At 50.6% G+C, this 24638-nt stretch overlaps 9 protein-coding genes across 9 annotated transcripts; 7 read left to right on the top strand and 2 right to left on the bottom strand.

Moving 5' to 3' along the window:
• The first annotated feature begins 781 nt into the window (after positions 1 to 781).
• On the top strand, positions 782 to 2517 carry BDV14DRAFT_158986 (aldehyde dehydrogenase family protein). Its single transcript, XM_073766717.1, has 4 exons — positions 782 to 894; positions 947 to 2148; positions 2194 to 2263; positions 2314 to 2517. Exons 1-4 carry the CDS (start codon positions 836 to 838, stop codon positions 2459 to 2461), a joined length of 1479 nt encoding a protein of 492 aa, XP_073622717.1. The 5' UTR covers positions 782 to 835; the 3' UTR covers positions 2462 to 2517.
• A 288-nt stretch (positions 2518 to 2805) lies between these two features.
• BDV14DRAFT_212144 (Zn(II)2Cys6 transcription factor domain-containing protein) lies at positions 2806 to 5302 on the top strand (the record flags this gene model as incomplete). Its single annotated transcript, XM_073776251.1, has 2 exons — positions 2806 to 2880; positions 2930 to 5302. 2 exons carry the CDS (start codon positions 2806 to 2808, stop codon positions 5300 to 5302), a joined length of 2448 nt encoding a protein of 815 aa, XP_073622716.1.
• Positions 5303 to 6467: 1165 nt separating this feature from the next.
• On the top strand, positions 6468 to 10426 carry BDV14DRAFT_205350 (ABC transporter ATP-binding protein/permease; the record flags this gene model as incomplete). The annotated part of the gene is made up of 6 exons (XM_073774703.1): positions 6468 to 6709; positions 7678 to 7969; positions 8039 to 9521; positions 9608 to 9820; positions 9888 to 10327; positions 10400 to 10426. The coding sequence occupies 6 exons, from the start codon at positions 6468 to 6470 to the stop codon at positions 10424 to 10426; spliced, it is 2697 nt and encodes an 898-aa protein (XP_073622715.1).
• A 488-nt stretch (positions 10427 to 10914) lies between these two features.
• Positions 10915 to 12036, top strand: BDV14DRAFT_193497 (aldo/keto reductase family protein; the record flags this gene model as incomplete). The annotated part of the gene is made up of 3 exons (XM_073771784.1): positions 10915 to 11050; positions 11115 to 11520; positions 11577 to 12036. The coding sequence occupies 3 exons, from the start codon at positions 10915 to 10917 to the stop codon at positions 12034 to 12036; spliced, it is 1002 nt and encodes a 333-aa protein (XP_073622714.1).
• Positions 12037 to 13554: 1518 nt separating this feature from the next.
• On the top strand, positions 13555 to 14299 carry BDV14DRAFT_184062 (uncharacterized protein). The gene is made up of 2 exons (XM_073770454.1): positions 13555 to 13658; positions 13712 to 14299. The coding sequence occupies exons 1-2, from the start codon at positions 13616 to 13618 to the stop codon at positions 14197 to 14199; spliced, it is 531 nt and encodes a 176-aa protein (XP_073622713.1). The 5' UTR covers positions 13555 to 13615; the 3' UTR covers positions 14200 to 14299.
• A 1876-nt stretch (positions 14300 to 16175) lies between these two features.
• On the top strand, positions 16176 to 17503 carry BDV14DRAFT_205347 (aquaporin; the record flags this gene model as incomplete). Its single annotated transcript, XM_073774702.1, has 3 exons — positions 16176 to 16610; positions 16667 to 16967; positions 17034 to 17503. 3 exons carry the CDS (start codon positions 16176 to 16178, stop codon positions 17501 to 17503), a joined length of 1206 nt encoding a protein of 401 aa, XP_073622712.1.
• A 467-nt stretch (positions 17504 to 17970) lies between these two features.
• BDV14DRAFT_184058 (uncharacterized protein) lies at positions 17971 to 19097 on the bottom strand. The gene is made up of 4 exons (XM_073770453.1): positions 18728 to 19097; positions 18631 to 18645; positions 18463 to 18550; positions 17971 to 18353 (listed from the first exon to the last, which is right to left on the bottom strand). Exons 1-4 carry the CDS (start codon positions 18866 to 18868, stop codon positions 18193 to 18195), a joined length of 405 nt encoding a protein of 134 aa, XP_073622711.1. The 5' UTR covers positions 18869 to 19097; the 3' UTR covers positions 17971 to 18192.
• Positions 19098 to 21272: 2175 nt separating this feature from the next.
• Positions 21273 to 23147, top strand: BDV14DRAFT_205346 (protein-arginine deiminase domain-containing protein; the record flags this gene model as incomplete). The annotated part of the gene is made up of 1 exon (XM_073774701.1): positions 21273 to 23147. One exon carries the CDS (start codon positions 21273 to 21275, stop codon positions 23145 to 23147), a length of 1875 nt encoding a protein of 624 aa, XP_073622710.1.
• Positions 23148 to 23492: 345 nt separating this feature from the next.
• BDV14DRAFT_184054 (uncharacterized protein) lies at positions 23493 to 24424 on the bottom strand. The gene has a single exon (XM_073770452.1). The coding sequence runs from the start codon at positions 24294 to 24296 to the stop codon at positions 23970 to 23972; it is 327 nt and encodes a 108-aa protein (XP_073622709.1). The 5' UTR covers positions 24297 to 24424; the 3' UTR covers positions 23493 to 23969.
• Between the last annotated feature and the right edge of the window lie 214 nt (positions 24425 to 24638).

Here is a 24638-nt window from a genome sequence, read left to right as displayed (position 1 = left end):
AACGGGACACCGCGAGTGATTCCTACAGCCAGTATCCAGAATGTTCTTGTTCTCAGCGGGACCCAACAATCATCGCTCCTTCCTTCATAGCTCATGTATACAAGGCCAGGTGTTCCTTCCTTACTTGTAACGCTTACCAAGCAGAGCAGGAAAGGAAAGTGCACTTCGACTTACCTGGTCGCCCCTTCCTCATAGGCAATACTTACCAATCACTGGAAATAAAGGGAAGGTACGCTCGATTGTGCCTTCCTCACATACGTAAGCAATATACCTTACTAGGTACCGGCTCGTAATACTCCACAAGTCCCAAAGCTTGCGCGCCGGTCACGCTCGCACCCGCATCGTCGCGGTCCGCATGGAATCCGGGGAAAGGGAATAGCACCCACCAGCTCCGCGCGAACTCATGGGCTTCGGAGGAACGGGTAAAACTTTCGTAGGGTTAGATTTCTGATAGGAAAGGGGTTTATGGCGACGTGGAATCTGGGGAATGTGAAATGCGGGGGTGAAGGCAGGGATGCGATGCGGAGCCGCATGGGGTTGGGGGAACCGCATGGGGTCGGATCCTCATTCTTCGATCTGCATTACCAGCGTGATGGTGTTGAAAGCCGGAAACCATAGAGAGAAGACGGCCAGAGCTTACAAAATGGATATTGCGACTGGAATATGGGGTACGGAGTAGAACTGCCCCGCGACCGGGTCCGCAGTTGTGCATTGTCGAGGGAGCATATATATAGCGTAGAGGTGCCTCATCTAAATGGTTCTATTGCAGCAAAATCCAAGAATAAATTTGACCAACCTCAATATCGCACTTCTATTATTACACCTTTTCTCAGTCATGGCTTTCTTCCAGACGATCAAGACCCCGACAGTTACCTATGAGCAGCCCCTGGGCCTGTAAGTCATCCTCTGAAAACACCAATCCAGGTCTATCCCTAACAAATCCCAGCTTCATAAACAACGAATTCATCGCCGGCGTCAACAACAAGACATTCGAGACTATAAACCCACACAACGAAAAGCCCATCGTCTCCGTCCACGAAGGCACAGAAGCAGACGTCGACATCGCCGTCACCGCAGCCCGCAAAGCCCTAGAAACAACGTGGAAGGAAACAACCCCTTCTGAGCGCGGTCGTCTCCTCACCCGTCTAGCGGACTTTCTCGAGCGAGACATCGACACCGTTGCTGCCATCGAAGCACTCGATAATGGCAAGGGTATCTCCATGGCCAAGGGCGATGTTACTGCCTCTGCCGGATGCCTCCGGTACTACGGCGGCTGGGCGGATAAGATATTCGGGCAGACGATCGATACAGACCCGAATAGTCTAACGTATACTCGTCATGAGCCCGTCGGGGTCTGCGGCCAGATTATTCCGTGGAACTTCCCCCTGCTCATGTTTGCATGGAAGATCGGACCTGCGATCGCGACGGGAAATACGGTCGTTATGAAGACTGCTGAACAGACGCCCTTGTCTGCACTCTACGTCGCGAAGCTTATCAAAGAAGCGGGCTTCCCACCGGGCGTGATTAATGTCATTTCAGGCTTCGGCAAGACAGCCGGCGCAGCAATCGCAGCACACATGGACATCGACAAAGTCGCATTCACGGGCTCGACCCTCGTCGGACGCCAGATCCTACAGGCGGCAGCAAAAAGTAACCTGAAAAAAGTCACGCTTGAACTAGGCGGCAAATCACCCAACATCATTCTCCCAGATGCAAACCTCGAAGAGGCAATTGGGTGGGTGAACCTAGGTATATTCTTCAACCACGGGCAATGCTGCTGCGCTGGCTCTCGTATCCTCGTACACGAAGCCATCTACGATAGATTCATCGAATTGTTCAAGAACCGCGCGGAGCAGAATAAGGTTGGGGACCCGTTTGACCCTGAGACGTTCCAGGGGCCGCAGGTGTCGCAAGTGCAGTATGATCGGGTCATGGGGTATGTGGAGGGTGCGAAGAAGGCAGGCGCCAAGGTGATTACTGGTGGTGAACGACATGGCGACGAGGGATATTATGTTCAGCCGACGATCTTTGCGGATGTGCATGAGGAGATGAGTATTGTTCAGGAGGAGGTGTTTGGGCCTGTTTGTACGGTGCAGAAGGTCAAGGATGAGGCGGAGGCGATTCGGATGGCGAATAATACGAACTACGGTATGTTCTATTGCTCTGAAAGTGATGATGGCTGACTCTGGACAGGCCTTGCTGCTGCTGTGCATACTACGAATATCAACACTGCTATCAGAGTGTCGAATGCCATCAAGGCTGGGTAAGTTTCCTTGTTGTTCTTCTTCCGAGGGGTCGCTGACGACACAAAAGAACTGTCTGGGTAAACAACTACAACACTCTCCACTATCAAATGCCATTCGGTGGCTTTAAGGAATCCGGGCTTGGTCGTGAACTGGGATCGTATGCGTTGGAGAACTACACCGAGGTCAAGACCGTCCGCGTGCAGCTTCAGGGGTAGACATTCGTACTTTCAATTTCAGAATACTGAGTAGTAGTCTAGTTCGTGAATATATACTTCAATTCTTTGTGAATACAACCTATCAACTCCATTAAGAACACGATCTTACTCTGCGCGGGACTCCGGGATCGGGGATCCGCCAGCCACGTCCGCATGCAGCAATAATCACCATTTTAATGCACAATCATTGGCTGGATACCCCGCAAGGAACAAGTAGTGTAAACCTTGCTGGAATCAGCTGAATCATGTCAACTTAAACCCCGCACTCCCCGGATTATCCTGGTAGCTATCTTGATTTCCAACAAGATCTATCTTTAATCCTTTTAACTCCGTCAATTGGCAATATGGGAGACACACGAAGAAAGCAGAACCATAGCTGCGACCCTTGTCGAAAGGGAAAAAGAGGATGCGATGCTCCGGTTTGTCTCCATTCTTCAACGGCTACTAAGGCGTTCTGACTGGTTGTAGGAAACAAGAATAGAGGGCTACACTTGCTCAAACTGCAGACGGTGGAAGAAGCAATGCACCTTTAATTGGGTCGCATCGAGACGTACAGCACCAGGAGCGAAGCATCCCCGATCACGAACGAAACCCAACAATGCCACGGCCGCACCTTCTATCCCTTCTGTTGCGCCGGCGATTGTGACACCCGATAGCGGCGACATCCATGCTCTTTTAAGCTCATACAACTCAATACTCGACGAAGGATTGCTTTCATATCAGCCTTACCCATTTCCGTTTACCGATCCGCCAAATTTACCTTCGTCTGCTTCTGCCAATGTGGATGCTACCCAAGATATCCCTTGGAATCTGGATTTATCAAACAATTGGCAGACCAGCAATTTACCGGCGAAATTTAATAGATTCCTCAGTCCTCTCAGTTCCCATTTATCCTTAAACCCTCTTCAACAACTGAATACCTACGACACTATAGAACAACTTCCTGCCCCTTCCAGCACATCCTCAGATGATACCACGTCCTCAGACAGCCCCTTCCAATGGAGCTTATGCATCGCCTCCGACAAAACCGCACAGCAATTCGCCCGCTCAACAATGTCACGAAACCTCATTCGAATATACCACGACAGCATGGAAAACGCCTTATCCTGCTGGCTAACAGAGCACAACTGCCCATACTCAGACGAAATCAACTATTTCCTACCACCAAGACAGATTAAAGAATGGGGCCCCAGCTGGTCAAACAGAATGTGTGTTCGCGTTTGTAAACTCGATCGGGTTTCTACATCGCTTCGAGGCAGGGCATTGAGTGCGGAAGAGGACAGGACCGCAGCGAAAGCGCTTCATCTTGCGATTGTCGCGTTCGCGTCGCAGTGGACTCAGCATGCGCAGAGCGGAACGGCGTTGTCAGTCCCTCAGGATATAACTGTTGGCGAGCGGTCGATTCGAAAAAATACGTGGAATGAGGCGCGGCATGCATTGCAGCACTGCACGGGTATTCCATCGTTCAGGGTGATTTTTGCGAATGTTATATTCTCGCTTACTCAGGCTCCGCTGGACGGTGGTCCGAATGCAAGTTTAGCCCTGGGACAGTTGCTGGATAATGATGGTGCGCCAGTGTTCTTGGAAACTGCTAATCGCCAGCTATACACGTTCCGACATAAGTTCGCCAGACTACAGCGTGAGGCGCCGCCGAGTGTTAGGGAGATGCCTAGGCGAGGTTCAACGGCTTCTACATTGACAGAGATATTTGACGTACCGCCGACACCATCAGAGTCTGTCACTGCTCAAGTCGATCCCATCCTCGCGAACCAAGACCACCGCAGCACCCTCAGCCTTCTTTTCTGGCTGGGCATCATGTTCGACACACTCAGCTCCGCAATGTACCAGCGTCCACTGGTAGTATCGGACGAAGACAGCCAGATAACCTCAGCCCCGTCCCCATCCCTCGATCCAGACCTTAACCTGGGCCCAGAAACCCCCATCAATCTCGACTGCTGGGAACTTCCACCATACAACCGCAATGACTCGCGGGACCAGAATGATGTATGGGGTGACCTCTTCCTCCGCACCTCTCACTCCCGAGAGCTCCAGTACCCCAGTACCCAGACACACCAGCACAGATGGCCCTGTACATACGAACAAGCAGCATCGACACTGTCAAAAGCAACGCCCGTCAAAGTCCTCCTCTACCGCCGCGTCACGCAACTCCAAACACTCATCTACCGCGGTGCAAGTCCCGCTCGTTTGGAAGCTGCTATCCAAAGGGCACTGTCAGTATATAACCACTGGACATCAACATACCAACCCTTCATGCTCGACTGCGTAATGAACCACGACAAACTCCCTTCTCGCATCCAGTCTTGGTACGTTATTCTCGACGGTCACTGGCATCTTGCTGCGCTGTTACTCGCCGATGTACTTGAGAGCATCGACCGCTCAAATCTAGGTACAGAATCTGGCCAGAGGGAGAGGATATCGAGTGACCTCATCTCGACACTCCGCATTGAGAACGCTTTGGCAGTTGGTGGACTGGCACGCTCGTCGCTTACCTATGACCAGGGGAAATGTAACCTGTCGCAGCACTTTCATGATAGTCTTAATGAGGTTGCATTTCTTGTGGAACCGTGGACGGTGGTGCTGATTCACTCGTTCGCGAAAGCAGCGTATATCTCGTTGGAGTATGTGGATGTTTATGATATTCCTGGTTATGGGAATAAGGAAATAGAGCAGGATGGAACAGAGGTCGCTGGGGCATTTGCCCAGAACTGCCACTATTGTATTTGTGCGTTGAGGTATCTAGGTCGGAAGTCGGATATGGCGAGTATGGTTGCGAGGGATCTGACTAGAGGATTGGAGGGGAAGGTTGGCGGGTTGGTGTGAATGTACTGTACGCTTGATCCATCTTCTCTCATATTTCAGACATCGAGCCTTCCTTGAAGGGGCCCGGAATACTTAGTGTCTGTGCCTCCTCGTTCCATCTCTCGAGACGTTTCTTCTCCGAGCTCTGACGAAGGCTGTCAACTGAGTATCCTCCTGCTAACGGAGGAATATCGGCGGAGATGATAGAGTTCGTACTTTGCCTTGTAAGCCTGACGCCTTGACAGCCCTATACCTCGCTGACGACACTCGAGGGTGCCATCAAGGGCACTTACGGTTGCAACCCAAGAACGGCATCTGCTACCTATACTCAAGAGTTTACTTGGCCGAGATCAGGCGAGCAGGCCTTGTACTTGGCGATGCCCTACTATGACGCCGCGTTCTTGTTTTGATTAGAGATGTCGATTTTATTTATGCTCGAAAAGGATATCTGTAGAGACATTGATTATGACTATGCATCAGATTGAATTCATGAGAGGCTGAGTAAGGCTGCGCAAAAGATCGACATCTCGATCTCCAAACCTGCCCATCACAAACTGCACTGATTGGCCATGTCTAGAACCAACAAGCATAAAATAAGCACTAACACCACCGCCGAGCCCGGCCTAACATAAGGCCACCACATCCACAGCGCCGCCTGATCCAGGTAAGTATCCCGCACCGCCTGTCCGCTGTCCAACATGCAAGACAAAGATCTGCAGTCGCAAAAATGGTCCATTCACACTGCCTTTACAATTGGCTCACTTGCATCTGCATCTGCATTCATTCGCTCATGGTATTCCAATTCTAATTCTCATTTCGACCAAGCCACGCTTGGCTGCGGCACCTCAGGGCTAACATGAATTGAATGGCCGGGCAACGCACAAAAAGCAAAGTGCACTCTCTGGCTGCCTAGTGGTCAGTTGGTTCTTGCGAGGGCCAAGAACGGGTACAGTAAGACGAGGCCTCTGATTTCGTTGATGAGGTGGTCGGAGTGAAAGGGTCTTTCAACAACAAATATAAAAGGGTTCCCTTTCCCACTTGTTCTCTCTTGGTATCCCTCTTCAATCACCACTCCAGGAGCAGACCCTCAACCAAATACACCTCATCAAATCGAATCCCTGGACAGTCCAAGTCCAGAACGTCGCGATTCCTCCCAAAAACCCCGAACACACGAACGCGACCCAAAATGAAAGGCACAACAATCACCACTCTCCTCACCGCTACCCTCCCCCTTGCACACGCATGGACCCTAACAGCCTGCGGCCAAACATTCACGGGCACCGGCTCAGGCTCATGCACAGCGGTCTCCTGCCCCGCGGGCTCCGTAATTGACTTTGCAGCCGAGACGGACGCCGCGATCGAGCTGAATCTCTACACGGATAATACCTGCGGCGACGAGATCACGCATTTTGCGGATGATGTGCAGGGGTATGTTCTTACGGAGGCGTTGGGTGGGGTTTTGGTTTTGACTTAGGTTCTGCGCTATCAGATGGGATGGGATGGGATGGGATGGATGGAAGTTTTGGGGGATTGATATCGGGGGTGGAGAGGTTGGGGTTGAGATTAGGATTGGTACAAGTTATGAGGCGATGCTCCATCCGATACATTCCAGTTGGATGTCGAGATGGGCTGATTTGATGGACTTTCGATTATCAACGCTGGGCTGAACCAGCAGTCACTCCTTTAGCTGTCGCGAATAGTATAGTTGAACCTAGAGGTATTTGATGCATTACAATAATATAAACAAATTGTCTTGTCACACGTCTTGCTTGCCCTGCGTTGATTGTTGCTCGAAATGAAACTTTGTGTCGAACCCACCATGCTGCGAACAGTGCGTTTCTCTAGGTCTTAATAGCATACAAGAACATCCAACTTATAGAACAGACGTACTTGAGAAGGACGGAAATTGTGTACTTATTTAAAAAGTATGTCCATGTAACCCAAATCAACCAAGAACCTCCAACTCACGAGAAAAGCCCATTTGTAAGCTCAGACAGTCCATTCCACCATTCCATCCCGTATTCCTCAGTGGACAAATCAATACTTTCATTCAATGGTGCATTGGCATGGCATTCGCTACTGTCCAGCTTGCAGAACAATCCTACTCCTGGGACCCCCGTGGCTGCTAGCGTCTTCAAACGACCTGCTTAGCTGTTGAAGAATACGGGGCAGATCGTACATGGTTCGTGCGGTTTTCAAGTCCCACGCTAGATCTTCGACGGATAGCAGTCGCGCGGCTTTGATTATAGCGAGAGCAATGTGCAAGATTGATATAAATGTCAGCGATGAGTAGGACTCCACCGGGACCGAGCGGAATGCGTCGGTGAGCGCCTGGGTACTCTGTAGACAGTCCCATAATGTCCTGCAACGCAGGTGAGTTGCTTGACGCGTCGCAGTTCTCGGATTAGGTTTAAAGGGCTCGAAAAGGCGAATTTGTATCGCTGGCTCCGCGGTACCATTACGACCTGTGGCCAGTCACTCAAGGACATTGATCTGAAATGGTGGCGATCGAGGATAGGATTGGTTCAGCAGGAGCCCTTCCTGTTCAACGACACTATCTACAACAACGTGGCTTGGGGGTTGATTGGATCGGCCTGGGAGGGAGAGTCCGATGAGCGGAAGAGGGAGCTTGTCAAAGAAGCCTGCAAGGAGGCCTTTGCCGACGAGTTCATTGACAAATTACCACTGGTATGCCATTCTATCCACCGGCGATAGAACATTTTGCTTTCCTTTCATTTCCTTTCTAATCTCTCCCAGGGCTACGACACGTCTGTTGGTGATGGTGGTGCTAGGTTGTCCGGGGGTCAACGGCAACGTCTTGCTATCGCTCGATCGATTGTTAAAAGACCCGATATCCTCATCCTCGATGAGGCGACTAGTGCGATCGATGTGCGGGGCGAGCGAATCGTACAGGCCGCACTCGATAGAGCAGCACAGCACCGCACAACGATCGTCATTGCGCATCGACTTTCCACGATTAAACATGCGGACCGTATTGTTGTGCTTAGAAAGGGCAAGGTGATAGAATCCGGTGACCACCAAGGTCTGGTCAGTAAAGACGGAGGCGTTTACGCTGGCCTCGTGAATGCACAGGCTCTCTCCCTTCACGGATCAACTATGGACTCTGCGACATTGTTCGATGCGGAAGAATACAACAAAACGAATGACGAAGAGATCAGGACAACGATTACAAAGTGTGAAGAAGACTCAGAGCGCGGAGACATAACAACCAAAAGATCTCGCGGCCTGTTTGGGAGCTTTCCCCTGCTATTTCTTGGGTCGAGGAGCTACTGGAGAGTCATGATGCTCGGGTTTGTGGTCTCTGCCGCTGCAGGAACCGCGCAGCCTCTATACGCATGGATGTTCTCTCGATCAATCGACCTCTTCAAATGGCAAGACAATCACCCGAAACTCATGCATGAAATGGACTTTATGGGAATAATGTGGACTGTCTTTGCCGCCTCCGCCGGTATAGCCTATTTCATCACCTTTCTCTGTTCAGGCTGCGTGGCGTCATTCATTCGAGCCAAATACCAGACAGAGTACTTCCAATCCCTCATATACCAGCAAGCAGCGTATTTCAGTGAGGATGGCAATTCCCACGGTACCTTGGTCGCCCGCGTTCGAGACGACCCGAATAAGCTTGAAGAAATGATGGGCGTCGATCTTGCCCAGGTTGCCATCTCTCTGTTCAACATCATCGGGGGTCTCATCATGGCACTCGTGTACAGCTGGAAGCTTGCTTTTGTCTCATTGTGCGGCTTAGCTCCAGTCTGTGTGTTATCGAGCTATGTCAGATATAGATATGAGGTGCAGTTTGAGAATATGAATGACGCCGTCTTCGCCGAGAGCTCTCAGTTCGCCTCTGAAGCAATCGGAGCCTTTCGCACCGTGAGCTCCTTGACTCTTGAAGATACCATCATCAATCGCTTCGAGAGATTGTGCAAGGGGCATGTGACCGCAGCATTCAAAAAGGCTCGCTGGGTAAGCATCGTCCTTGGGTTTTCTGAAAGTACCAATCTCGGCTGCCAGGCTTTGATCTTTTACTATGGTGGCCGTCTTCTCACGCGCGGCGAGATTGGTGCCATGGCGTTCTTTGTCTGTTTGATGGCGATCATGAATGCTGCAGAGGGTTTCGGCGAGAGTCTGAGTCTTGGGCCAAATGCTGCTCAGGCAACTACTGCGTCAGACCGGATTCTCAGTGCTAGGGACTCCAGCCTAGCAGAGTTACCGTTGAACGGTAACGAACCGACGCAAGAGGAAGGGATTTCAATTGAGATTCGCTGCCTTCGTCTCGATATCCTGGGCAAGAGACTCCCGTCCTAGACGGACTAAACATAAGCATTCAAAAGGGCCAGTTCGCGGCTCTGGTCAATGCATCAGGAAGCGGAAAGACAAGTATCCTCTCGCTGCTTGAGCGATTCTATGAGCCCGAACGAGGCCAGATACTCTTCGACGGAAAAGACATTTCAGGTGTCGACATTTATGCACATCGCAAGCGCTTATCTCTTGTGGCGCAAGAGCCTACTCTCTTCCAAGGTTAGTCAGTCTACTCTTTCGGCTCACCTTTCCAATTTCCAAATGAACCAGATGCTAACATCAACAGGCACCATTCGAGATAATATCCTCCTCGGCATAGACGCGAGCACTATAACAGACGAACAGCTCTACGCCGTTTGCCGCGACGCCTCGATTCACGACTTCATTGCATCTCTTCCTGATAGCTACAATACTCAAATCGGGTCGCGCGGTATTGCCCTCTCCGGTGGACAGAAACAACGCATTGCAATTGCCCGCGCTCTGATACGCAATCCGCGTGTTCTCCTTCTCGACGAAGCGACGAGCTCTCTTGATTCGGAGAGTGAGAGGCTTGTTCAAGATGCCTTTGACCGCGCTGCAAAGGGGAGAACCATGATTGCTGTTGCGCATCGGCTGGCTACCATCCAGCATGCAGAGGTGATTTTTGTACTGGGTGAAGAAGGCAGGGTCTTGGAGAAGGGTAGTCATGTTGAACTACTTGGGCGGAGAGGTGTCTATCATCAAATGGTAAGTACAAAGGCTGATGTCTTCTTTCTTCATGTGCATGAGTATGTTCTTTGGCTGATTACAAGGAAATAGTGCCAGAATCAGGCTCTTGATCAGTAATATCGAGTCGTGGTTAGTGTATATATACTAACCTCGCAATGGTCACCGTCCATTGGCACAATTAAATAGGACGTGAATAACTTTAGAAGGCCACTTTCCTGTATCACTAAACCGGTGTATAAATCAACAGGTTTGCTTTTTCTTTGCTCCGTATGTAATGCTTTACTAAGAATCCCCCGGTGCTACTAAAATACAAGCTTCCCCCTTCCTCACCAAACACTCGATGGAGTTGATAGTGGCTTTCTTAGACTTATATTAACGGAGATAGCACTATAACAAAAGGAACTTATCCCCGGATCGGCAACTTCAAGGCCTTGCCCGTCATTGTCAGCACATGCTGACCGGCGATAGGCCGGGGTTAAACAGAGGTCAGCGTCAGCAGTATGAAGTCAACTCAAGTAAAGACATATATGAGACAGAAGCAGCAGACAGTAGGCGTACAGTAACCTCATGTTCTTTATCATAATCAACACCTGAAAAGATAGACTATGCCAGAGCTCGTCGGAAAGCAAGTCGGCCCTATTGGTCTGGGCCTCATGGGACTCACCTGGCGCTCGACTCCGCCGTCCCAGGAACAAGCATTCGCTACTCTGCGCGCGGCGATAGCAAATGGATGCATGTATTGTCTTTGCTGCTGGAGCTTTCTTTCTGTTATCAGACTTGATCTGACTGACAATCCATGGTGTAGGCACCTGCTGGAACGGCGCGGAATTCTACGGCCCACCGTCATACAACAGCCTCATCCTCCTAGAGCGCTACTTCGCAGCGTACCCCGAAGACGCCGAAAAAGTAACGCTGAGTATAAAAGGCGGCGTCAATCCAGAAACGCACCAGCTCGACGCATCACCCGCGAATACCCGGCGCACAATAGACGATTGTATCGCGCAGCTCAAAGGCCGCAAGAAGATCGACATGTTTGAGTTTGGACGGCGCGACCCGAATGTCCTGCTGGACGTTACATTTGGCGTTATTGAACGGGAGTATATCCAGACGGGCAAGATTGGGGGGATAGCGCTGTCTGAGGTGCGGGCTGAGACGATTCATGAGGCGGTTAAGTATACGAGGGTTGTTGGCGTTGAGGTCGAGCTTTCGATGTACATTCTCCTTTCTTTTACACTGAACTTATATCCTCCAAGCTAACACCATTTAGCTTCACACCCAGTATTCTAACCAACGGCGTCGCAGCAGCCTGCGCGCAATACGACATTCCTATAATCGCGTACTCGCCCATCGGCCGAGGGATGTTAACAGGACAGTTGAAGAAACACTCTGATCTTCCTGTCGATTCACTGCTACGGCAAATGAATTTCCCGCGTTTCCAGGAAGAGAACTTTGAGAAGAACCTGCCGCTCGTGAGTAAAGTTGAGGAGATTGCTGCTTGTAAGGGCTGCACTCCTGCACAGCTGGCGATCAATTGGACGATTGCGTTATCACGCCGGATAGGCACTACTATTATTCCTATTCCGGGGTCGTCGACGCCTGAGAGGGTAAGGGAGAATGCTACGCTTGTTGACGTTTCCGATGAGGAGTTGGATCAGATTGAGGAGATTCTGAAGGGTTTTACGCCGGCTGGTGCACGGTATCCTGCTATCTTCCAAACTGATACTTGATATGGAGAACATGTCTATCCGATGATATGCTCATGCATCAGTCCTACAATGTAACGAAGCACCTCGTGTATGTTCCTCTCGGAGAAGTTGGAGTGTATTCGCAGAATATATATGATGACGGTCAAGGTCTTCAAACTACGCTTATCCTATCCAACAGGATTAAAGATTAGTGTCTCCTACTTCCAAGCATATGTAAGACAGTAGAGTGCTTGGAAAAGTACTCCTTGTCAGTCAACCATGTCACAACTGAAGCCCTGGTCTACACCTCAGGCACCAACAGCACCGACCTCGGCTGCGCTGGCCGGACACGTGACCCCACAGCTACCCCGAGAATCCGCAATTCTAGCGCGCCACAGCCGCCACCCTGGGGTAACTGACGTTGGATTGGAAGGCAATAATTGGAAGTGTGATGGGATGGTCTTTGGAACAGGGCAAGATGGGTGTTGTATGCATATGAGAAGGACCTGAGTAACGAAAAAGAGTAACTTTAAAAGATCTCAAGGTTGCCTGACAATCCGGAAGATCGTTCCTTGCAAAGGGAGTCAATGACATCATACATTAGGGCTGGTGGTAGCCCTGACCCACCCCTCGGCGGTTTATAAACAGCTGTCCCTGCCACCTGCATTCTTCTTTTTCCTAATCTCCCAACACACTGTCGATAGTTCAGCCAACCTTTCATTCATTTGACCTAACAGTAAGTACCTCTAGGGCCCTATGCACTACCTACCCAACACCCCCCCCAAAGCATATGATGCTGTATGATAGGACCGAGCATTGTGTGCGGAAAAAACTGCCCAAGCCGAAGGAACTTTTCAAGACGGGTCTCTGAGCTATTCATTCTTCTTCATTATTGTCGCATTCTCCTTCATTGTGACAGAGGCTTACTATTCTACGCTGTATAGGGTTCCTTCCGGTGCATGATCCTCTCTTACGTATCGTATTAGCTGTCGCGTTCTCGGAAGGACTGAGGGGTCGATCGATTTAGGATAGCATAATGAGAAATACTCGAGAAACACTCTTCAGGTCTTTGTGTGCTGGTACCCTGTAGTTGTAGGATGTCCCTGTAAACGCGACCGGAATGTGGTCATGTTTGGCAACCGAGTCGTGCGACCGTAAAGCGGAGTGGCTCCTGACTCGCCCGCAACACACTCCCGACTTCGGCCGTCCATCCCGAGCGGTAAAGCCTTGGATTGGCAGCTATTGTAGCCGTTTACTGCAAATCGACAACCAACCTTTCTTTAGACAATGGCATTGTTACCATGTGCCGTATACCCGGCGCCAAGAAAAGGCCAAGACTCCGGCTTGGTTGCAACAGGGCTGGTTCCTCGTACAGTCTCCAGCCTCCAATGACCGCGCAGTAAACAAACGCCCTGCACTATATCGACCTTTGCCCGACAAGGACACAGCCTCACGTCACGAGGGCTGTATATCAATTGAAGCTGCCAGGAACTGTGCTTCAGCGCAGACATAAATAGACCCTTACCCCTGGTTCAAATGTAGTTGCCATTTCGAAAGTCAGCGACGACGACATCCATGCCTCCACGACCCAGAATGCAAGCCATCATTCTGTGCAGTAAAGATGATTTCACTTAAGATTTTTGTGTTCTTGTTTCTGGCAGCGTGTATGTTTGTCCTTGATATCACGTCACGTTCTGGTCACTAACTCGTCGACCAGGTCTATCCGCCCAAGAACTCTATACAAAACCCACTACCACCATCACCACCACAACCTGGAGCACACTCCCAACTCCAACCCCATCAACACTCACTCCCCTTACTACACCCACCCCATACCACGCCTACTCAACACTCTACGCCTCCCAGTCCAGCCGCAAGAAGAAACCCAACCTTACGCCGCTGATCGTTCTCATTCCGCTTCTGACAGGGATTGGCCTTATGGCTGGTATATTCGCTTGCGTTACTAGATGCGGCAGGGTCGTCAGAGACCCCGAATCACAGACGCAGTCGCAGAGTCAGCAGCAGCAGCAGCGGTGGGGTGATTCCAGCCGGGCCGCAAACGCAGGTGTCCATTTGGAGCGGGTACAGGCTCATCAGGAAAGGGGTACCGCCGGGGCCGCGCCACGGTATGTACTGAGAGATGAAAATGGCGTTACAGTTGTCGAGGAGGCGCCGCCTGTTTATTCGGTGGATCCGCCACGGTGACCCGGATCGGTTCGTGCAATTAAGATACCTCGATACGCCCGGCATCTATCCGTAGATGAGCATAATTTTCAGCTCGTTTACATGGAGAGGGAGTGATAAGTATTGTCATCTGCGTACTTTATTGGGTCTTGTATCTATTGGATTTATATTTTGCATAGGAGTCACATGATTCATTCTCTTACAGTCTTAAGAGTCATTTGTTTTGTGCTTCTATTGTTTTTTCTGAGTACGGAACTCTTAACCTCGGTATTTGCCTAGTTGATAGGATCATAATTCCCTGTCCAGAGAGGGAATGTTATATACAATCTTATAGTGGCCTTGAGAGGTCGCGGCTACAGATGCTGAAAAGCAACAACGGCTTGATGTCTCATTAGGACTAAAAGTACTAGGTTGATTATATCTAGGTTGATTATATCAGATGGACGAACTTGCTGGGAGAGTTAGACGGCACTCTTTACGGAGCCAAGAGGTTGCGTATTATCTGTAGCTGTCAAATTCTATTTATGCCATCAAGAGATTTCCATCGCCCAATGCGAGCAATGGCAGTTACATATATGTAACCAACAAAGAGAGCGCATACAGAGTTCCCTCATCTTTACCTCTAGCAGCGTAACAGTCAAAAACCAAAACAGCGGAAACCTGCAAATCGAACAACCGCAGCGCACGAACTACCACTGCTCGCGTCAAGTTATATGTATCCATTAACCGACACGTTTGCATACCTGGACACATCTTGGCCCTCTACTACGATGGCCACACCACACCCGAGCACAAATCAAAAGATACCCACCAACCCCGTGACAAGATGAATCAGGCAGACATTCGATCAACCTATCCGATGGTTGGATGGTACCAGATACCGAGATCGTCAACATCATCGAAGCCTCTGACAAGTGTTGAAATGGCGATCACTGTCAGGATCGCCACGTGGGTCTGGCCTCGTCTCAGATGGAATCGCAGGGCAAGCGTTCTCGCCACCACTCCGAACCGTGAGATGCCACTGAATAAGCGATGTTTCAAATCTTGGATCGCTGATCATGTCGATTTCGTTGGCTTGGAGTTGGGGCCTATCTTTGCAATCGCCTGCGCTGGCCGTGTGTTGCATGCTTAGTTTGGACTTTGGGGTCTAATTGTTTTAGCACTGCGCCTCTGCAGCCTTGTCTTAATTAGTCTTGTCTGGTACATAGCAGTCCGAATGGATATTGAGGATTCAAAATGCTGGACTTGTGGTGGTGAAATGGTAGTATACCGTAACTTAGTTGAAGGCGTTCATTACGAGTCGCATTAAATACTTGCTGCTTGCTGCTTGCGACAAACTTGATACAGTACTACCCTAGACATATAATGTCTCTGTACCCATCCAAATACTCCATAGACGCGTTTAGACCCTGCAGATTCACAAGATAGAAAGTGTCGCGAGCAGGGCTGAGCAGGACCAGCAGGGTACGTAACCCAGGACCCTGGTAAAACGCACCGGGGTTTGATCGATTGCCTCACTTTGTACCTTGTTTCTATTGGCCAATGATAAAAGCTATCCCCTATTAGTTTAGTGTGGTAGAAAGATAGTGCAGGACCAGGTGTTCGGCAGATTGCTCAGGGGTAAACGCTGGTGGTCCGAGCTTGTTCTAGAAGACTCGTGGAAGGAAATTTTTACAACCTGCTACAATTCGGTTTCAGCTTGTTACAGCCTTCAGCCTTGCATTAGACTTTGTAGCACGGCTACAATACTCTGTGGACGAGTGCAGCTGGGATCTGATGCAAACGTGAAACTGACCTCCTCCACAGCACCATCATTTGCACAATGGAGCAACTACGAACCATTAATCCAAATCGCCTTACGACACTTTAATCTTGCGATCGCCCAGAGCCTCAGATGGGGTATAAAGACCCTCACGAGATCTCAAGAACGAAAACCATCTCACCAAGTTCAGATCATCCAGTCGACTCACCTTGGATTATCACTCATCACCTTCACAATGCAAGCGACAATGCAAGCGCCTACTCGCGCCCTTAATGCCATACGGCCCATGAGCTGGATCTCAACGACTCAGCCCGTCGAAACACCTGGCGAGAGCGACAGCGACACACGCCCCGGCAAGCTCAAGCGCAGATCAACCATGGGCCCGAACCAGCTGCCCTCATTGCAAGTGGCCGATACGACGCGCAACAACTTTACAGCCATGGCGGGAGAATTTGTCGGCACGTTCCTCTTCCTGTTCTTTGCCTTCGCCGGAACGCAGGTTGCAAATGCGCCGCGGCCTGCGCAGGGGCTGGGGACAGCGTCTGATCCTGACGCGCTCATACCGCCGAACTTCAATGCCCTGATGTACTCATCGCTGAGCTTTGGGTTTTCGCTCATGGTGAACATTTGGGCGTTCTTTCGTATCACTGGTGGATTGTTTAACCCTGCTGTATGTCTTGTTCCACCTCCACCGTCGTGTCATAATACTAATCGCAGCTTATACAGGTCACCCTGGCGCTCTGCCTTGTCGGCGGTATTCCTGCGATCCGAGGAGTCATGCTCTTCCTTGCACAGATTGCAGGTGGTCTTGCGGCAGCTGGTCTCTGCAGCGTTCTCTTCCCCGGAGACCTAAACATCACGACAAGACTAGGCGGCGGTGCCTCGATAGTCCAAGGCCTATTCATCGAGATGTTCCTCACCGCGCAACTCGTCTTCGTAGTCATCATGCTGGCCGTCGTGAAGCACAAGTCTACCTTCCTCGCACCAGTCGCCATCGGCCTCACCTTCTTCGTAATGGAGTTGATCGGTAAGTCTGCCCAAAGATTCCGCCTCACAAAACAAATCAACAGAAGAGCTAACATGACTCCTCCAGGAAACTACTACACCGGCGGCTCCCTCAACCCCGCCCGCACCCTCGGCCCCGACGCCGTCAAGCGCGATTTCCCCGTTTACCACTGGATCTACTGGGTCGGCCCGCTGCTCGGGTCCCTCCTAGCCTGCGGCTTCTACTCCTTCCTCACCCACTTCCAATATGAGTCCATCAACCCAGGGCAAGACTTCAACGAGTGGGAGGCAAAACTCGAATCCGAGACCGGCGGCATCACGACGGGCGGCCACGGTCCCGCCATGTCAGGGTCGACGATGAACATGCGGTACTCCGATATGACGCTCAATCGGGCGTTTTCGCTGCGTGAGCGGCCGGACGAGGAGTCGGATAGTATGCATGCGCCGTCTACGCATTTGCAGCCGAGCGGGAGTGTGAGAAGTTCGAGGCATAGTGTGAATTTTGCAAGGCCGAGTTTGAATTTCCCCGTGCCGCCGCCGGGGGATGAGCAGGTTTAGGTTTGTGATTCCTTGGGTGGAATAGAAGCGACTAGGAATTCTGGATTGGTGTTATTGGTCATAAATTATGGTACGGGTTGGAGGATTTAGAACATCGTTGGGTGGCGCGGGCGCTTGCACTGGTGTGGAGGTTATGTTTTTCTTTTGTTGTATAGATGTGTTTATGCATGTATGGAGTACAATGATGGATAATGGATGGTTTTTATGAGTTATTACTGGAATTGAAGTTTTCTTTATTCACAAGAACAGCCCTCTGCACTCGCACGAACAATGTTATAGCGAAACTGCGGCTCCGTGGCTAGCGAGATATACGTTCATCGCAGAGTTGCTGGCGGATTTTCAGCAGCCTTACCTATCGGTCGGCGCCTATTGATAAGTGAGATACCTAAGGGCTCTACCATTATTGGAAACACTTATCTTCTTTACATTCTGCAACATGTGTAAAAGGAGATCAAATCATATAACCTACGAATCCGCCATGGACCTTCCGGAATTAACTATGTAGGCAGGTAGACATTGGACCTTCTATACTCCGATTGCTTTGCCAGGCTCCACTACTGACAGCAAACTGCATAGTTTCCACATTACGTCCTTCAGAAGATTTGACACCCGTTGCTCCAATTGCTTCTCTTTCCCATCACCTGGCGGAGCAGAAACGATTCGAATCTGCAACCTCCATTCGAGCCATCTTATAGATCGCAACGCTTCTCGGTGCTCACGTACCCTAGAGGTAACGTTGAGCACAATACCCATCCGTGCGGTCTGGGTACCATCCGGTATAGCAGTAGTACCCTTCGCAGCAAGAGGTACACCCGGAGCGAGTACAGCATTGCTCCACGTAGGGGATACACTGTGTGCACAGAATGGTTAGTGCATTTCAAGACACGAACACGCGAGAGCTCGAATGTAAAGGGAGAAGAAGAACAAGAAGCGGAAGAGGGAGAAAGGTTTAGGCATACGCTGTGTAGACAAGCGGTCCTCAGTCACAACAGTCAGGCTAGATTGACCGTGCTCTTTGCGGCCAAGGCAACAGGTCCAACAGTCACCCTATTCAAAGTAATGAGCTTTCATCTCATGTGAATATGACGATCAATCGACTGACAGAGCTTGCTGTTCTAATCACTTACCATGTCCTTGGCGTACTGCAAAATCGAATATCAAAAGACAATTAGCATCAAAGGTACATTAACCATCAAGGGTTGCCCATCGGGTGGCAGTTCATACCATGCTCTGAGGACAAGCGCGCCTCTCCTTTGAGCAAGAGCAAAGACACTCAGTGTCGTCGATTGCCTCGTAAAGATGAAAAATACTCGGCATAGCTGACGTTAATGGAAGGAAGGCGGCAAGGAAATATCCGGAATACATTCTGTCTGGAACGCAAGCGGTGGATGGAGAGTGTGATCACACGGGAGCAGAGTAAGTGGGCTATGAGCATGCAATGCAAGCGGTGGTAGTGAAGATGTAATATATATAAGCTCTCTGAGTCTTCAAAGAAGACTACAGTGAAATGCCCGAGCTAGCTAGGTATGACTCGAGTTTACAGCGTCATCGAGCATTGGCAAGACCCATGGAACGAACGTTGGGAACTCTAGAGCTTATTGTGCTTTACATTGACTTTATGAAGTTATAGTTATGTGCTGTCATGGCATGACGCGTTGCACCATGGCTGACATCAGCCACTGGTGGTGTGCAACCATAGACACCCCCTCATTAAAACAACAGGATAAGAGGTAGCGCCGAACCAGCCATTGCTCATACACGGTGTACATGCAATTGCCTGGCCTACCCCATGCGTTGATATCATTTGGAGTGGCGGATCATCTTGAATACCCGGGAAACAGGATATCAAGGTTCGTCATGAGACAAGAATGCAGTTGGTGCAAGTCATATGCGTCCCTTACACAGAAAGCTGGCGCTAGTCTGTCTCTTCGCCATTACAGGACGAAAAGAATTATTCCAAGCAGAACCAAAAGTTAATTTTAATGTTTGATTGTCACAGGTGCAAGATGCTCGGATGAAGCAAATAATGCTGCGGAGGAACTATCTTTGATGAGCTGCTTTTGTTTCTGCAAACGTCGGGTTTTCGTGACACTCTTCAAACCAGTCTCAGCCGTATTCGGTCCTAGAACAGCTACACAGTACACTCCGATGTTGCACATTTGCCACCGATCTGCCACTGCTGAGCACCTTAGGAAACCTCTTGTGAAGATGCTGCCTCCGTTTGGAACGCAGGTATGGGCCCAGGTGACTGCGTACTACATTATATTAGGAACCCAACGAACTCTTTGAGACACGGAACACGTCAGCCGCGCGTTCTGTGCAACGACCCCGCATGAATTATTCTATGCCGGGTACCTGATAGCTTATGAATCAAATGGAATGGTGAGCGGGTGGAGGTGTTGTTCTTGTGCATTAGGTTGTCATAATGCGAACGTCAACAGGGTTCTGATGGTTGAAGACTGTCAGACCGTTGCAAGATCGTCCATAGCAGTCCATTCGTTGTTATTCCGTGTATGCTCACTTCCTGTTTTCGAGTCCATTATAAAAGAGTTTCCGTTTTGGCTCGTTTAGACGGCCCTTGAGGTACGCCGTGTGAAGAAAGCACTGGAAGATTCTGTTGAAAGACCGTTGTATAGATGCTCCGGGAAATTGTCTGATGGTTGAGATTGCAGTCTATAGTTTCGGCTTCCATGCCTCGAGTGATCCTCTGTGCTTGTATGCCTCGAATCCAATGTCGTGCTAAAGTCAACGTTGTGGAACGCCGCGCTCGACGTAATAGATAAATTCTCTCGTTTGCATTCAATTGTGTTGCAAATACCCCTTGGCCTTAAAACAGTCTCATCATTCACAGCGTATTGCATCGTTCCAGCCCCTCTGTGAGACAAAAAGACCTGAAGATAAGCTGGCCTTGGATTTTCCCCTAGTGGATCCAGAAGCATGGTGCATGAACGTACAGATGGGAACTGCGCCCCAAGACACTCGAAGCTGAGTTCAAGATGGGCAGGTCAAGGAGCTTGCGTGCATCGACCTGGGTATCTGTAAATAGCTATTCATATTCTGGCTTGGTTAGTCGTGTCATAAATTTGCACCGGTCAGTCGTCAAGTTTCTTATATTCGTACTCTGGGAAAGCCTTTGCTCAGAACACCTTCGCGACGATATTGTAGAAGTTCTCCATATTTGTAATTTACGCAGTGGATTTTGGGCTACTGGGAAGATCTCAGCTGTTGACTGGCGCAAGACGTTCTGAGTTATCCTCCGTTCAGCACTGAGTACATGTGCCTGTGCGGCATCTTCAAGGTAGGCTTATCAGTGGCGCCATCACTGCAAGTAGTGGGCATAAGCAGGGTACAGGATGTACTCCAACCCTTGGCAAGGTCATGTTATGCTTGGGGATTCTTGGCAAAGTGGGGGAGATAGGGCAGCGAGCACTCGGGGTAACGTTGGAGTAGACATGTATCTCTACGACTTTCCTCTTTCAAAGGCCAAGGGATTAAGCCTGTCTTTGATCTTTCATAAGATCATAGCGTAGAGATAAGATGAGACTTGGTACCCTATCGTCATAGACGTTGGGGTCTTCTCATGACTATGCTGACGATCCCCTGCATAGCCGAGTACTACTTACTGCAAGGAGAAAGATGCGGTGTCGAACATTCACAAGAGCACAGGATATAAAGCTGCCTGAGCATCTCACAGTCCCTGCTGCCGTAGTCTCATCATCTGCAAATCTCAACCCTTTCTGTCTCTGGCTTTAGCACTAGCATCGGCAAGATGTGGTCGCAATCCACCCTTCGCCCCTTCATTCAGGGCCTCCTCCTTGCCAATGCAGTGCAAATCTCAGCCGTTCAACCCGACATCCGCGCCGACACAAATCGTGATGGAACAGTCGACCTAACCGGCTCAAGCGACCTCTACTCCAAATCACACTGGTCAGACGCCCGCGGTGCAATCTTCCTCCCAAACGTAGGCGACAAGTACAATCGGTGCCCGAACGAGGACATGACCGGGAATCCATTAAGCAATGACGAATTAGCCTACTGCAACGATGCCTCTGGTCATCTACTGTTGGCACCAGAGTATATCGCGCCAATCAGAACCATGCCGATGCCGGATATTGAAGATGGCACAACGGCACATGTTTATGCAACGCCCCGCGCTGCTTATGAGCGCGTGAGAATCTTTCTACTGGATGATCTCGACAGTCCAAATGCCACTGATTCCTGGAGACTAGTTGACCGGCAATTCAACTTCAATGCGACGCAGCTACGCGCTGGTCTTGTGCTAGGCATTGACGGGCGCGAATTCGTCAAGGATAAGGAAATTTGGGACGGACACGTCACGGTGAACTTTGACGTATACGAGACTCCTGGTTTGACTAGTTCTGTCAGCGACTCCATCGCATTAAAAGTCGCGCCTGTATTGACACATCACCATCTCCAACGCGTCGAACAGATAGTCTCGACAGATGCGAATGAGACGGACCCCGTGCAGCGGTATTTCGTCTCCCAACTTGATACCGCGCGGAAGGATGCGGGTGTTGATTCGCCATTGCTACTATTCAATCAATCCTCTGACGTCTGGACCCAGGATATCCTCGAGCCCGCGTACGTGAGTATGCCTGGTCCTGAAGGTCCCATCTCGCTACGCATCATGCTCCGCTCTGCGCAGTCAACGCGGACAGGAGGACGCCAGATAATGGAGCAACTGCGCGGTGCCGGGATGGGTTCGTGGCAGCCGAGCAGTTCTGCGGGGATGGGGTTCTCGGCTTCAGGATTCGGGTACCATACCATGAACAGTTATGGGAATCTCGAGACGATTCCACCGTACACTTCGAAATCGGGGGTGAAGTATAAGGCTGGACGGGTGATTCAGGGAAAGCACTATGAGGAGTACCCTGCGCAGGCGGTTAGGGATCTGGTCTTCGGGCAGGGTGTGCAGAATACCTTGTTTCTGGAGACCGGGTGGCTTCGGGTTGGGCATGTCGATGAGTTTGTACAGTTTCTGCCGTATGATAACGAGTTGAGCTTCACGATTGGAATTGCGAGTCCCCGGTTGGCGCTTGATATTCTCAGTCAAGCGCAGGAAGACGGACACGGAGACACCAACGCAATCAGTTTCGACGCTGCGTTGCAAGTCCAACAATTCGATACAGAACTGCCCTCGTATCTCAACGAAACGATCAATACTCTCCTTGCAAACGAGACATTCCTCGCTGTTAATGACTATGCCCAAAAGTGGATAGACCATAACCTTGATATTCTTCTCGCCGACATCCCGCTCGCCCGGTCCGATGTAATCAGCGTACCAGGCCTCTACGTCGACACATCCACAGGCGGGACCTACGTCAATCCCGACGGACTGAACTACTACTGGCCTCCCGTGCTAGAAGGCGAGTATCAGATTGGCGCATTCATACCCAGCCCGGTGAACGGTGTTGTTGTCGGGCGCCATTATATTAGTCCTGATCCATTTGGGCCTGTTGTTGGTGGTGTGGATATCATCAAGGCGGCTGTGCTGGAGGCGTATGCGAAGGCCGATATGAATGTGAGTTTTGTGGATGATTACTTTAGCCATCATACGAGCAATGGGGAAGTACATTGTGGCTCGAATACGTTGAGGCAGACGGATATGGTTTGGTGGCAGTAGCTTGATGGGTGAACGGGGAGTGTCGAGGCGTGTTTACTGGTCATGATAATGACTGCTTGCGTACAGGCTGGCTAAGGTCATGTACATGAGTGAGGCTAGAAGTCCTGTATAATGCAGAATCAATACAGAAGTGGAGCTCTGAGGACATGTCGAAGTACATAGAGCAGTCTTTCCTGGGGCAGGTTGGCCGAGTTATCCCTTGCGCTTCTGGTAGGTCTCCCGAGCACGGCTGCCGCGTTGTTCCGTGATTTTATGCCTGATATTTGAGGCAGTTAATTGCACGTGACAGGACTGGACATCGCCGTTCTGCCGCTCACCAGCGCCAAACTTCGAGACTCCTCCCCTCAACACATCCACCAATATCAAAACCGCCATAACCACCATGACCAAGGCCACCCTTCCAGCTATTGACGCCGCAGACTGCATTCTCGCTTTACTAAGATAACACATCTGAGGTTCACCCTCTGAGTGCCGCAAGCTGCAGAAGACCGACCGCTGGGCACCCTCCTAGTGGGCTTGGAATCAACCTGATCCAAATGTTCTTCCCACCACTACCAAACACGGCCAGACCACGAGCCATTGACGGTGGGAGTTGAGCCCGAGACCTTTAAGACCCCACGATACCCGGCAAAGGTCGATCGTGGAGCCTAGCAGTTCGAGGTCTCCAGGATCGAGTTCGGCGTCGGTGTCATCGGTATCGGGGTACCCCAATGCCGGAGGGTCAGACTGGTTGGCGCCGGGGTTGTCGGTCTGGATGGCTGCTTCAGGTTTCGAGGTAGTGTGGCGTTGGCGTGGTTTGCGGGAGTGACGGGCATCAATCACCTAGGAGGGGCAAGTAACCATCCCCCACGGGGTGGTCACATGGAGAGAACGGGTTTCGACCAATGGGCAGGGCTCCCGACCGGCTCGTTGGGGCCACCTACTAGGCTTCCTGAAGAGAGGGTTGTGGGCGTTGAAGTTACCGACAATGATGTGTTCGGCAGTAGGATGTAGGTTGTCGGCAAGAGAGAGGGCGTTATGGAGGCTGGTGAGACCAAGGTTGAGTCTGTTAGGTGGGTTGTACGCGTTGTGAATATATATATTTGGGACGAAGGTGTCGTTGGCATTGAGGTTGATGGTGACAGAGGTGGTAAAGGCATCCAGGTACATTCGCTGCTATACCACCTCGTTCCGTATTTAGAGGCAGGTTCTAGGGATCTTAGTTTAGGCCAACGATGGCCATACCAGGTCGAAGTGTTCCCTAGCCTCCTCCAGCAGGTGGGTAGTGTCATTGGTTGGGTTCACCCATGGGTTCTGGATTGCTAGCACCGCGTACCTGAGGACCCGTTGGTCCATAAGCAGCGGTGCCATCGCCAGGTCCAGGGACTTCCTCATGTTGTATTGGTGGATCGTTAGTCAGAGATTCGGAGATCAAAGTGGAGTCAGAATCGTTGATATGGAGGTGTTGGATAAGCCAGAGGAACCGGGGGAGGTAGACGTTCGGGAGAAGAA

This window comes from Aspergillus stella-maris (genome assembly GCF_047715825.1).
Source record: "Aspergillus stella-maris strain CBS 113639 unplaced genomic scaffold BDV14scaffold_94, whole genome shotgun sequence".
In the NCBI taxonomy this organism is placed as follows: domain Eukaryota; kingdom Fungi; phylum Ascomycota; class Eurotiomycetes; order Eurotiales; family Aspergillaceae; genus Aspergillus; species Aspergillus stella-maris.
Note: the sequence above shows the minus strand (reverse complement) of the source record. Positions and strands in the feature narration are given on the sequence as shown.

Bases quoted from the DNA above. Each gene is read 5' to 3' on its own strand.
- BDV14DRAFT_184054 (XM_073770452.1), bottom strand. From the start codon at position 24,296: ATGTACCTGGATGCCTTTACCACCTCTGTCACCATCAACCTCAATGCC.
- BDV14DRAFT_158986 (XM_073766717.1), top strand. From the start codon at position 836: ATGGCTTTCTTCCAGACGATCAAGACCCCGACAGTTACCTATGAGCAG. The intron at 895-946 runs GTAAGTCATCCT...AACAAATCCCAG, and splicing joins TATGAGCAGCCCCTGGGCCT to CTTCATAAACAACGAATTCA. The intron at 2,149-2,193 runs GTATGTTCTATT...GACTCTGGACAG, and splicing joins GGCGAATAATACGAACTACG to GCCTTGCTGCTGCTGTGCAT.
- BDV14DRAFT_184058 (XM_073770453.1), bottom strand. From the start codon at position 18,868: ATGTATTCCGGATATTTCCTTGCCGCCTTCCTTCCATTAACGTCAGCT. The intron at 18,354-18,462 runs GTATGCCTAAAC...CTGTGCACACAG, and splicing joins GGACCGCTTGTCTACACAGC to TGTATCCCCTACGTGGAGCA.
- BDV14DRAFT_184062 (XM_073770454.1), top strand. From the start codon at position 13,616: ATGATTTCACTTAAGATTTTTGTGTTCTTGTTTCTGGCAGCGT. The intron at 13,659-13,711 runs GTATGTTTGTCC...CTCGTCGACCAG, and splicing joins GTTCTTGTTTCTGGCAGCGT to GTCTATCCGCCCAAGAACTC.